This window comes from Elephantulus edwardii, unplaced genomic scaffold (genome assembly GCF_000299155.1).
Source record: "Elephantulus edwardii isolate Elephantulus edwardi_28Jun2011 unplaced genomic scaffold, EleEdw1.0 scaffold00003, whole genome shotgun sequence".
Taxonomy (NCBI): domain Eukaryota; kingdom Metazoa; phylum Chordata; class Mammalia; order Macroscelidea; family Macroscelididae; genus Elephantulus; species Elephantulus edwardii.
Genome location: NW_006399753.1, coordinates 16,284,914 through 16,297,310, shown reverse-complemented (window position 1 = coordinate 16,297,310; position 12,397 = coordinate 16,284,914). Strand labels below are relative to the sequence as shown.

The 12,397-nt window shown below is 44.1% G+C and overlaps 1 protein-coding gene across 1 annotated transcript in view; it reads right to left on the bottom strand.

Annotated features, from left to right (window-relative positions):
• Window positions 1-12,397, bottom strand: part of KIAA0196 (KIAA0196 ortholog) — a 42,778-nt gene that overhangs the window by 5,022 nt on the left and 25,359 nt on the right. The window contains exons 17-24 of the mRNA XM_006879297.1: window positions 12,008-12,109; window positions 10,888-11,067; window positions 9,450-9,574; window positions 7,502-7,664; window positions 6,388-6,490; window positions 6,220-6,299; window positions 1,318-1,421; window positions 296-425 (exon numbers count right to left, since the gene is read on the bottom strand). Of these exons, the coding sequence (XP_006879359.1) occupies window positions 296-425; window positions 1,318-1,421; window positions 6,220-6,299; window positions 6,388-6,490; window positions 7,502-7,664; window positions 9,450-9,574; window positions 10,888-11,067; window positions 12,008-12,109 (987 nt within the window). The remainder of the gene's footprint in view (window positions 1-295; window positions 426-1,317; window positions 1,422-6,219; window positions 6,300-6,387; window positions 6,491-7,501; window positions 7,665-9,449; window positions 9,575-10,887; window positions 11,068-12,007; window positions 12,110-12,397) is intronic.

Sequence of the window (12,397 nt, the reverse complement as noted above, 5' to 3'; positions counted from 1 at the left end):
TATGAGTTGAAATCAATCTAGAAGGCAGTGGATTTTGGTAGTGACCCCCAAAAAACAAAAGCAATACCTATGTAACACTTAAACTTCCTGGAAGGGAAATAAACGTTGCTTAGTGATTAAAAACAAAACCAAAAAACAAAACCAAGCAAAAACAAAAAAGCAAACATGTTGCCCTGCAGTCGATTCCAGCTCTCAGCAACACCAAAGGGCAGAACAGAAACCTCCCCACCGGGTTTCCAGGTCTCTAATCTATGCACTATACTGTCTCCTCCTGTTACATGTTCCAATCACCAACCTTATTCAGTGGGTTGTGAATGCCTGCGGCCTCCAGATAGGCTGTGATTTCATACAAGAGCGTGTTATCTTCTTTAGGGTAGGGGAGTGAGGGGTCCTGATAGTGAGCTTCAATATCTGCGAGGAGAGCCCTAAATGAAGAGGGAGAAAACCAACTGAAAAACCAGTCAACATCAGAGATGACTTTACAAATTTGCACTTTCAAGCAGGCCAGTGATGCCATCTTTTGAGGCTTTGATTTCCTAATCTATATCATGAAGACTTGGTCCTTCTAACTTGCAACTTCCTGTGACTGGTAAGAAGTGGAAAAAACCTGAGTTAGAATTCCTTCTTCCTTAGACTCTTTGCCTGTGAGTCAATTTGGATGCACAGTAGCCTAGAAGGTCTGGAACTCCACACATGGTTTCTAAGCCCATAAATCTTTATGAAAACAGACTGTCACCTCTCATGGAAGGGCTGGTGGGTTTGAACCACTGACCTTTTGGCTGACAGCTGGGCATTGCACCACCATAGCATCTTGCCCACATTTTTAGGAGCTGATCTGTTTTCAAGATCTAGTTTGTTAAAAGTGCATGGACTGGTTCTCACTGAATATAAGGTTTAACATGAGAGCCAGGTGTGGTAAGGTGTGGGACGTGCCTGTACTCCAGGAAGGGCTTGATGTACCCATACCCTGTCCTGGTGATTCACGCAGTGACCTGGCCATTTACGCAGTGACCTGGCCCTGCAGAAGGCCCATCTGGGTTTTAGTTAATAACTGCTTTGCCAGCCTCTAAATTCTTAAGAGTCTGGTGTTTCCTATATGCTCAATATATGCTGGATAAATGAAGAAGAAAACAAGATCAAGAAACTTTACAACAATACTAAGAGTCTTTTAAAGGAGGATTTGATTCTCCACAAGAAGGAAGCTTGTGGAATCTGAGGGACTTCTTACGTAAGAGCTTAAAGCTGGCCAGGAAGAATCTGGAGGGTTCACGCTGAATACCCAGGTCACAGCTGCCGGCCTGGAATCAGTGTACTTACTTATTGAGATTCTCCAGAGCAGCTGCCAGATGTTTGGAGTCAAAGCGACAAGAGTAATTTAATTCATTTGCAATCTGTTGTCTCAGAATCTGCATCTGCCCAACCTGTGAACCAGGAAGAGAGGGGAGAGCTAGGGGCACATCACGACCAGATGAAGGGAGGCGACAGAGTCCAGGAGGCACATTCTCAAGGGAAGGATTGCAGTGCACCCCTGAAAAGGTGGAGGACTGCCCAGCCTGGCTCCACGGGCCGACAACCAAGACCAGAATTTTACTCTTCAGAAAGCTGTAAGAGGCCCTTCAAGAAAAGCATGGCTGGACTCCAATGTCAATTTAAAATAATGTCTAGCGTTTTACATAATGGTTCATTACTGTTCAATCAGTCAAGCATCAAGGTTGTTTGTCTCTTTTTAAGTTGTATTTTCCATCTTTTGGATTAAAGCTTAGGAGGGAGCTTGGGTGGCTCAGTGGTAAGGTGCTGCACTGCCATCCCAAAGGCATGTAGTTTGAATCCACCAGCTGCTCCGCAGGAGAAAGATGGTAATCTCCTCCCGTGTGATCTTCTGCCTCTGAAAACCCACTGGAGGATCAGCTGTGAGTCAGTTCTGACTTGAAGACCCGTAACGACAACATAAACAAGAGCTATGAGAAAACCCCTCCTTTTTGTTTGGCCTCTCTTCATCGTTCTCAAGTCTATCGCGATGCCATTTCATTTTCATATTTTAAAATGAAGTGAGTATAAATCTCAAGATTACAGATTCAGATTATGCAGGCATCTGGATTATACAACAAAAGGATCCCTTCAGTCTAGGGAGTCCTTCAGCTATTTTTAATGTTTTGAACCTCTTTGAACATCTGGTATATCCTATGGGTCCTGTAAAAGTTTTTAAATGTGCAAAGTAAAACCTGTAAAACAGCCGTGGAACAAAATGCTAACAAATATAATTATTGAATACTGAAAACCAAATTTGAATTGTAGAGGTATATTATCATGTTGAGTCCAATGATGACTAATTTCAAAGGAGTAGATAATGTCTGGGTGTAGACAGTGTCTGGATATACTGGTGCAGCTCGGAGATAGTACAGGCTTAGTCCCACAGGATATCACAGGACACTGAGTCACTAGCACGCCGTGGACCCCCAGGCACACGAATGCGATGTGATTCTGTCGTCTATCATAAAGTGTAGGATGCTCAGTGTGCTGCCGTCAAGCTGACCCTCCAGCGAGTTTCTGAAGGCTGTAAGTTACCAAGGAGGAGACTGCCGGTCTGTTTCCTGTACAGCTACTGGTGGCTTCGAACCTGTCACCTTTACATTAGCAGTGCCACTCCCCACAGACAATGCCACCAGAGTTCCTTGGGACTATGTGGCACATTATGCAAAAGTATTAAATATTGGGTGAATTACTAGAATGTGACAACAGACATGGAGGAAGAACATGCTGCTGGGATGATGGTGTTGGAAGACGTGCTTGATAAAAAGTTGCCATGAACCTTCAGCTTTTTAAAAAGCAGTAACTTTAAGGGAGCTCTGGTGGCCTAGTGGCAAGAAGCTGCACTGCAATCCCAGAGGTACACGGTTCTAGTCCACCAGATGCTCTGTTGGAGAAGAAGGGGCAATTTCCTCTTGTACCTGACTTGACGGTACACACACACACACACACTCTCTCTCTCTCTCTCTCTCATAATAAAAAAGCCGTAAAGCACAATAAAGCAAAGTGGAACAAAGTGTGGCACGCCTGTGTCCACAGTAAGTGCTGGGTGAGGCACAGCGACTTTTAGGTCTGGCTGTGGGAGAGTGTAGCTCACGCCTCAACACTCTGCTGCAGCATAAAGTCAATACTATATTCTGAGTTTCTACGGCACCTTCTTTTTGTCCTTTCTACGTGAAGAAAACTCAGCTCACTTCCATGGAGTCAGAACCTTGCTGACACTCCAGCAGGTTTACAGAGGCTGAAAACTGCATGAGAGGAGACTGTCCGCCCTTCTCCTATGAAGAGGCTGGTGGATTTGAACTCTCCCCGAGGTGTCACCTTTGGGACAGCAGTGCACCTTGCTATGGGCTATGCCATCGGCGCGCCCTCTGTGAGAAGCATCCCTATAAAATGAGCTGCTTCAAAATGCCAGGGATTATAAGGTAGAGATGAACACATTTCCTCTGGGCTGTTGTTGGAGGCAAAGTTTAGAAAAAGAGTGGCCTATTTTACGAGCAAAGAAGCATTATTATTTTGATAAACAGAGGTTATGACAGTTTAAAATGTGTCCAATATAGACAGGAGAATTAGGGGCAGTGAGTTTATGTTATTTGGGGAGGAACGACTTGGAAAAGGAGAGTAAGACTGCTAGTGCACCTGGAGCCGTGCAGTCAGCACCACCAATGGAGAAGCTGTGGGACTGCTGTATCTGCACCACCGACCTGGTGGCATATGATACTAGGTCATGGGGATGTCAAGTCTACCTCACAAGGAAAACACCAACACCAAGCAGAGTCGAAATGTGCCTGGATGACTTACCCTGCTGTCTAGCCTTCAAAACTCACTGAAGTCACAGAAAGCCTGCACATGTGGCTGAGACATCCATGAATGCTGCCTCAGTAAGTAACGTTTAACTGAGGACAGACGAACAGAATCTGCTAACTCCTGTGGCATTCTAGACTTTTCTTCTGGCATGTCATAACTGTATCACAGTCTTTAGCAGAGAACCTACTATTGGGCTGTAGTTATGTTTTCTGAGGACGTACGCAGGTAGGCCGTGTTTCACCTGACTGTCTCTCATAGTAACTGCTAACGCTCTATATGTAACAGATGTTCAATAAAGAGTTGTTGAATACTTTGATCATCACATGATGAGAGAAGGGCAAGGGGGGAATCACAGGAGGTCCCTGGGAGCCACCTCCCGAGTGAAAGGCAGAAAAGTTGATGCACCTTTTCTAAAATAATTAGATTTCCACCCAGCAAGTTAATTAATCTCTGTATTTCTCTATGTTAGTAATTTCCAAAGACACTGAGTTCTGCTCCCAAAAGCATCTAAGCAGCTAGGCAAACAAGAGGGGAAAGAGACACAACACCCTCTTTTTTTTTATTTTATTTCATTATTTTTTGTGTGTACCGTCAAATCAGATCGGACTGGTACAGGAGGAGATTGTTCCTCCTTCTCCAGCAGAGCATGTGGTGGATTCAAACCATGCACCTCTGAGGTTGCAGTGCAGCTTCTTGCCACTAGGCCACTAGAGCTCGCCACAATACCCTCTTCAAAATGTTCCTTAGATGAAATCAGTAAATCATAATTAATTTATGAAATGAACTTGTTATTTGTTTTATGGTCTCTCACTTTGGGAGGCAAATTCTCACTTACTTGTATAGAAGTCCCTTTTGCCAAAAAGCATTTTAAAAATAAACACATTTTTAAAATAAAAAGAAAAAAATAACAACAGGCCAATAAAAAGCAAAGAACAGCCCCAAGAGAGGAAGATAAAGGAACAAATGAATTTACAACTGATGATAAACTAAAATGTAATAATTGCGTCTTTAATAACCTAAAAAATGAACTTAGCTTTTGCTGAGCTCCAAAAATGGTAACAAAGTAATATTTTAGAAAGTGAAGTATTCAATTATTTTATAAATTCTGGATATAAGTCCCTTATCTGATATACCATTACCAAATACTTTTTCCCCAGTCTGTGGCTTCCCTTTTAACCCTGTTGGAGAAGTGCTTGGATGTGCACAGGGATTTGATTCTTAGAAGGTCCCATTCATCTATTTTATCTTCTCCTGGTTGTAGGTTTTTCAGGAAACTTGGAAGACTGTTTATATTGTGGATTAGGACTTCCAACATTCGTCCAAGCTTTTCCACAACAAGATAAAGGTAAATAATCCAGTAGAAAAATGGGCACAGGATATGAACAGACACTTCACCAAAGACGACATTCAGATGGCTAACAAGCACATGAAGAACTGTTCATAATCCCTAGCTCTAAGAGAGATGCAAATTAAAACAACTATCATCTCACCCCACTCAGAATAGCAAAATTTAACAGAACAGCAAGCAACAAATGCTGGTGAGGTTGTGGAGAAACTGGAACCCTTATTCACTGTTGGTGGGAGTGTAAAATGGTGCAACCACTGTGCAAGGCGTTATGGCGCTTTCTCAAAAAGTTGCAAATAGAGATACCATTTGACCCAGCAATTCCACTACTGGGAATATATCCCAAAGAGACCATAACTGACACCCAATTAGATATATGCACAGCCATGTTTATCGCGGCTTTGTTCACAACAGCAAGGTGTTGGAAACAACGTAAGTACCCATCAACAAACGAACAGAGAAGCTGTGGTATATTCACACAATGGAATACTACGCTGCATTGAAAAACAAGGAACTCATGCAATATTATTAAAAATGGGTGACCCTAGGGGACATTATGCTGAGTTAAGTTATCTCAGTCACAAAAGGACAGATACTGCATGGTGCCACTGTTGTAAAACAGGACTGATCTCGAGGTTGGGGGGAGACTGAGAAAGATGGGTTCAATAATGTATACGGCATTGAAACAGATGAGGGAGAAAACTGTTTAAAAGGGATATATGATTAGGTATTATTGTCATGACAGGAGTCCAGAACGAAGGCTGCATAGTGGAGTGGACCTGGGGGTAGCGATTGTAAAACAATGGAAGAATTTGTCTTTTACTTTTCCAAGAGGGTAGTGTACTAGGGGGGAGGGCTGGGAGGGGGGGAAAGTGCAACAATGAAGGAATGGAAACCCAAAGTCTCTGTAAATTTTCATTGAAATTAATAAGAATTTTTTTTTTAATTTAGAAAAAAAAAAAAGGCATGCTACCTTGCCAAAAAAAGAAGAAAGTATTGATTATCACATTCACAAGTTGGCCCCTTGCCCCACCTCATACCTTCATTATAGCCTCGAGGTAGGCTGTCCAGATCTTCTGAGTTTTGGCAATGGCGGAAAGATAAATTTTATTCGAATTTGCTGAAAGGTTAGAATAGAATTTTCTATTTAGTAAACTGGGAAAGGCTGCAGGTTTAACCCCACCCGCGACTGGGTTCAGGACACTTACCCACAATGCTTTTCAAGGGGCTGACGGCGTTCATGAGGGTTTTTAAAGTTTCCTGAATGGCTCTGTCTCGCAGGATCATTTTCTGAAACATACTGAGGAAATTCTAAAAACAAGAAAGAATGATCAAAGGCCCAAATACCATGAGGAACGAGCAGACACTTCTAACCAACCCACGCACTGCTGACTAGCCGAGTCCCCCTGACAGTGACCCCGGAGGACAGGGGCAGCTCTCGCGGGGAGTTTCTGGGCTGTAAATCTTTATGGAAGTGGACAGCCACGTCTTTCGGCCATTGAGCAGCTTTTGGGTGTGACCAACTGATATGTTGGTTAGCAGCTGAGAGCTTTCGCCACAGCACCAGGAGGGCTCCCATAAACTCCAGTGAATGACAATGCCCATGGAGACTGCGCCCAAGACATGTGACAGGCAAGCAGTAACTCCAGATTCTGATGAGACGCCTCCTCTGTAAAAAGCAATTACTAGTTTTAACGATTTGAGGCCTTCCCCAGTTGAAAAGCAAATTTCTCATAAAAGTACTACATGAGAGAAAAAAGCCATTCCAATGTATGTTCAGGTCTTCTCTAACATAAGCCTGATGCTGGTACAATGCTATATGGTGCCACTGTTGTAGAATGAGGCAGGCATTGGGGTGGGGGTAAGACTGAGAAAAACTGGATGAAATATGTTTACGGCACTGAAGTCTATGGGGGAGAGAATAGTCTAAAAGTATTATATTTTAGGGCATTATTTTTATCGTAGGAGTAAGCAATGAGGGTTGCAGAGTGGATTATATTTGGGGCTAGGGGGTGGGGTTTGGGGAGGTGCGGGGGGGGGGGGATTGTGTACCAATGAGGGAGTTTTTCTTTTGCTTTTCAAGGAGAGGAGCAAAGGGGGGGGGGGAGGTGGGGGGAGGGGTTTGTGCGGGGAGAAGGGTGCAACAATGAATGAATGGAATTCCAAAATCTCTGTAGATGTTCATTGAAATGAAAAATAAACAAAGTAAATTAATAAAAAAAAATTAAAAAAAAGAAAGCACAAAATTGAAGTTAGCGGTGCATCACCTGGCCCTGCGGACCCCTCTCCCCTCTTGCAGGGCACCTGCTGGGGAAGACTCACCTGTAACTCTTTAACAATCATGAAACACAGGAGCCGGTCCAGCCCGTTCAGACCGAAAGTCCCCAAGGTGGTCTGGATTTCTGAGAAGAGGCGGCTGCTGGTCACTTCCTGGCGCGTTTTCATATCATACCACGTGTTCAGCTGTTCGATGTGACACGTCATTCTAAAACCAAACCAAAACATGAAACCCCAAAAGTGGTTCCGTTGATCCTAAAGGGATTTAAATAGAGCCCCCTGGTCTATCTATGTGATTGTTTTAAATTTCCAGAGATAAAAATCAGAGCCTAGGGGAGCTCTGGTGGCCTAGTGGCAAGAAGCTGCACTGCAATCCCAGAGGCGCACGGTTCAAATCCACCAGATGCTCTGCCGGGAAAGGAGGGACAATCTCCTCCTGTACCAGTCAGATCTGATTTGACGGTACACACACACACACACACACACACACACACACTAATAATAAAATAATAAAAAAAAATTAAAAAAAAATCAGAGCCTGTGGCCACTGCCATTTTAGTAAAGAGAGGGACTTGCAATTTCTCACCATGATTTGACAACATATGACACGGCAGCAGCTCAACTCAACATGCACAGATGGAGAGAGAGAAATCCCTCTTCTCCTGCGTCATCCCACCAACTGTTCCACTTAGGGGCCACGAGGAAGCGAGGTAGACGTGAACATGCTCTGTGCTCGGCTGGTCTTAGTACCGACCGCTTCCTGTGAGACCAGCTGAAGAACACTGAGGAACTGCAAGCTAGTCTCCAACATGGTTCCCACCAACAGTGCTTTCCGGGGAAGTCCAGAAGTTACGAGATTTCTGCCCGGTTCTTGTGACCTGAGAACCCGTGAGCCCAAATGTAAACTGGTACTGCATGTCACAGTCACACGGCCGATCACTGAACACCACGGTGTGTTAAGAGCTGGGCTTGGGAGTCAGACAGCTCTGTGTCCTGTGGCTCCCGGTCCAGTGACCGAGCTTTCCTGTGTCTCTCAGTTGCTTCATCTGTAAAATGGGAATACTAGATGGTACTGCTGTAACGAGCGTGTGGATGTACACGCATAATGTACTGAGAACAGCACACAGGACAAGTGTTCAAGAAATGCGGTTTCTTACTGTCAACAGTGCTCGTGTGTTGGGCTTAGAAGCAAAGAAGTAATCGTAAAGGTTCAAGATGAAAACCAAACCCAACACAATGCTGGCTCAGTGACTGGCTAAGTGTAAGAGAAATGCCTAACGGGTTTCCTAGGCTCGAAATCTTTCCAGAAATTGAGTGTTATCTTTCTCCCGGGGAGGGGTTGGTGGGCTTGAACTGCCAACCTTTAGGTTCGCAACTGTGCACTTTAACAACTGCACCACGAGGGCTTCTTTATGAGCTGACAAACGCAAGCTTTTGGGGTGACATGCCAGTTACACAGGTACAGCTGGGTGGCAGTGATCATCTGACCACACTGGGAAGTCCACAGGCTTGGGAGAGGAATGCCAGGAGGCCAGAGAGGCAGACTGCAGAGCGGTCAAAGACCTTCAGGCTAGATCCAAGACCTTCAGGCTAGATCCAATCTACACTTTGCTGGATGGAGTCTCACAGTCACAACGATGAAAACATGCAGTCTCAGAGAGTTGTTGTTGTTGTTGTTGTGTACCATCAAGCTGGAACCACCCAAAGCTGACCCTCCAGTGGGTTTTCAGGGGCTACAAATTGTATGGGAGGACAGTCCCCCACCTACCCCCCGTGAAGCAGCTGGTGGGTTCAATCAGTGTTCCTTTGGGCTAGAAGTGCAATTCCTTACCATTAAGCCACCAGAGATCCCTCTCAAAAAGCGTAAACTTTAATAAATCCTTGAGCAGGGATTCAATGGTGGCAGAAATTAGCGTACGGTCAGCACAGACAACACGTGTGGAGAGGTCAAACGTCCATGTGGGCAAGGCCAGTGGGGGGCACATACACCTACTTTGGGTCTGTGATTCGCAAAATTTCTCTGCAGAGTCGACCAATGAATGTCACAGACTCGTCCACCGGGGAGAACTTGGGTATTGGAATGTGAGTGGACTGGTATATACTCTGCCAGTCTTGAATCTAGAAAACAAAACCATAAAGACTTAGTCTATCACTGGTAACGCGAACTTTTCCCATCTAATTTAACAGAGTTAAATACTACAGGAAGAATGATGGTAAGTGGTCCTTGGTTTTGAAGAGGAAACTTACAAATGCATTTATAGCCTCCTAGAAGGGCACACATAACACTGATAACAAAGAAAACTTTGTGAAAAAGTAGTGATTGAAGAGAATGCTGCAGAAGAGGAAGTTCTGGTGGCCTAGTGGATAGGGAGTTGTACTGGCAGCTGAAAGGCGGGTGGTTCAAATCCTTCAGCTGTGCCTCAGGAGAAAGATGGAAAACCTCCCCCTGTGGGATTTGCAGCCTCTGAAAACCTGCTCGTGGCGTCAGTTATGAGCCGGTTACAATCTGTCCATGCCGAGATGAGTCGACACAGAGGAGGCTGAGGACCTTGTGCCTTTCTGGCATATGAGCTGACATGTATCATGGTATATAAAGGTCCAGAATATTCTAAGGCTAAAAGATACTTAACTTTTCTAAAACGTCACTTGTATCATGTTAATTCCCTACTTAGAAACCTGCAGACTAGTTCTGTTATTACTTTGCACTGGGTAATTTCGATACTTCCTGGCTCCTTCAACATTCTACGTGTGAATGACCACTTCCTGCTCTGCCCGGTATCCTCGACAAAGCCTTGGGTTTCACCGGCACACATTTCCCCTGCCTCCCATCCCATCCTCTTCTCTCTCATCACTGAAGCCCACTGGGGTCCAGGCTGAAGGATTCCTCCTTTAAGAAGCTCCCCCATCAAGACCCAACTGAGGAAGTCCCCAGTCTCTGAACTTTCCACCACTCGGATTATACAAACAGCTTCCGTCTGCAGTCATCTGTGTGTTTCTGCTTTCTTCTTAAGAAGGCCTCAGGGTGTAGGGGCTAGGCATTGGTTTCTAACCAAATGGTTAGCAGTTAAAATTTACCTGGCAGCTCCATGGGAGAAAAAAAATGCAGATGTCTGCTTCTGTAAAGGTTACAGCCCAGAGAACCTTCTGGGCAGTTCTGCTCTGTCTCACAGGGGCACTAGTAGTTGGGATCGCCTCAAAGGCATCAGTGACAGCTTTCTCCTCAGTACGCTCCCTGAGGCCGGTGCCAGGGCAGCCTCTCGGCACTGCCCACTTTCCTGAAGCGACTCTCAGGTATTCTGTCACCTGCTTACTGATTTTTGAGTGACTATGTAAAGAAATTTTCTTCTTGATATTTCTAAGGTTTAGGGGTTGTATTTTAAATGTAAAAAATTACAAATATGGTCAAGAGTTTAAAAATAATACTTAGATACCTTTGTTCTTAAGAAATTATTACATTCTTGCTCCACATTGTAATTTATAATTCGAGATACTTCTTCTTGCCAAATCTTCAGACCGTAAATGTTGACGTAGTCCTGTATGTATTCAAAGGAACGGTGGAATCCATCCATGGTAGCCCCCAGCTCTTTCAGCTTGGGCATCAACTCGCTTGGCTGTGCAAATGGGAAAAAGAATTTGATTACACTGGAGACAACCATCAACCATTAACAATTAAATCAGACTTTAAATGATACACCAATAAGAAACCAGATCCATCATTTAAGAGAAGAGAGCTGGAATGTCTCTACTCTGAAAACAGGGGGGTCTGGTGGCACAGTACACAGAGAGTTGAGCTGCTGTCCCAAAGCCGGTTCCAACCGACCAGAGGCTCTGTAAGAGAAAGACGGACCATCTCCTCACACGTGACCGACAGCCTCTGAAGACCTGCTGTCAGCTGTGAGTGGGTTCTGACTGCACAGCAGTGAGCTTCTGAAATCTAAAGATATTTAAAAGATTTCAATTGAATTTATTGAGGTAAAAAGTACCCTATCTATAAATTTTAGGCCTGATTTATTTTTTTTTCCTTCTGAGAAAAATGACCATAACAGACAATGAGGAGAGAAAATGACAGATTCTAAATTCAAATATGCCTTTAACTTTCTAACTTCTAAAAAAAATATTTTTTACCATTAATGTCAATGGAAATTTACAGAGACTTTGGATTTCCATTCATTCATTGTTGCACTTTTCTCCCCGCCCACCCCTGCCCCCCAGTACACTCCCCTCTTGGAAAAGTAAAATTCTGTCATTGTTTTACAACTTTTTATTAACTTTTAACTCTAAGAAGTAAATCAGAAACATCAGTTCAATTTCAAAACTTGCAGATCAACAAAGAAAGAAAGAAGCAGATGTTTCAAAAGGAGTTTTTCACAATGCTAACAGATTATCGGAACAGATCAAAGAGCACTTCAGTTGTCTGCATTGAAAAATCACATACATTAGACATTAGACACATATTAGACAAGGCCTAGCTCAGAAGAGGTTAACAAGGGTGTTCCGGTCAACTGTGCAAGGTGAACGGAGCGTGGCGAGGGCTAGCTTGCCCGTTTGTACCTTGGCTCGAGGGTTGAAGATCAATCCCCGGTGGAGGGCAAATGCGACCCGTTTCACCAGCTCCTTCCTTATGCCGTCCTCCAGTAACTGTTTTGGATCCACCTACGCACAGATCAGAAAAAATCAAAGCAACAAAACACCCAATAAATGGCAATTAGGAAAGTTTCCATCCTAAGTAAATTTAGAGGAAAATGGTTTCCAGACACACAATGGAAACTTCCTACGTCACCTCTAAGTGACGTGGATTCATTTCTTTCCCCTCTCCCTCTGAGGCTGGACAATTTGAACAGTTAAACCTCTCACCACTCAAAAATGTATTTGTTAGGGGAGCTCTGGTGACCTAGTGGCAAGAAGCTGCACTGCAATCCCCAAGGCCCAGGTTCGAATCCA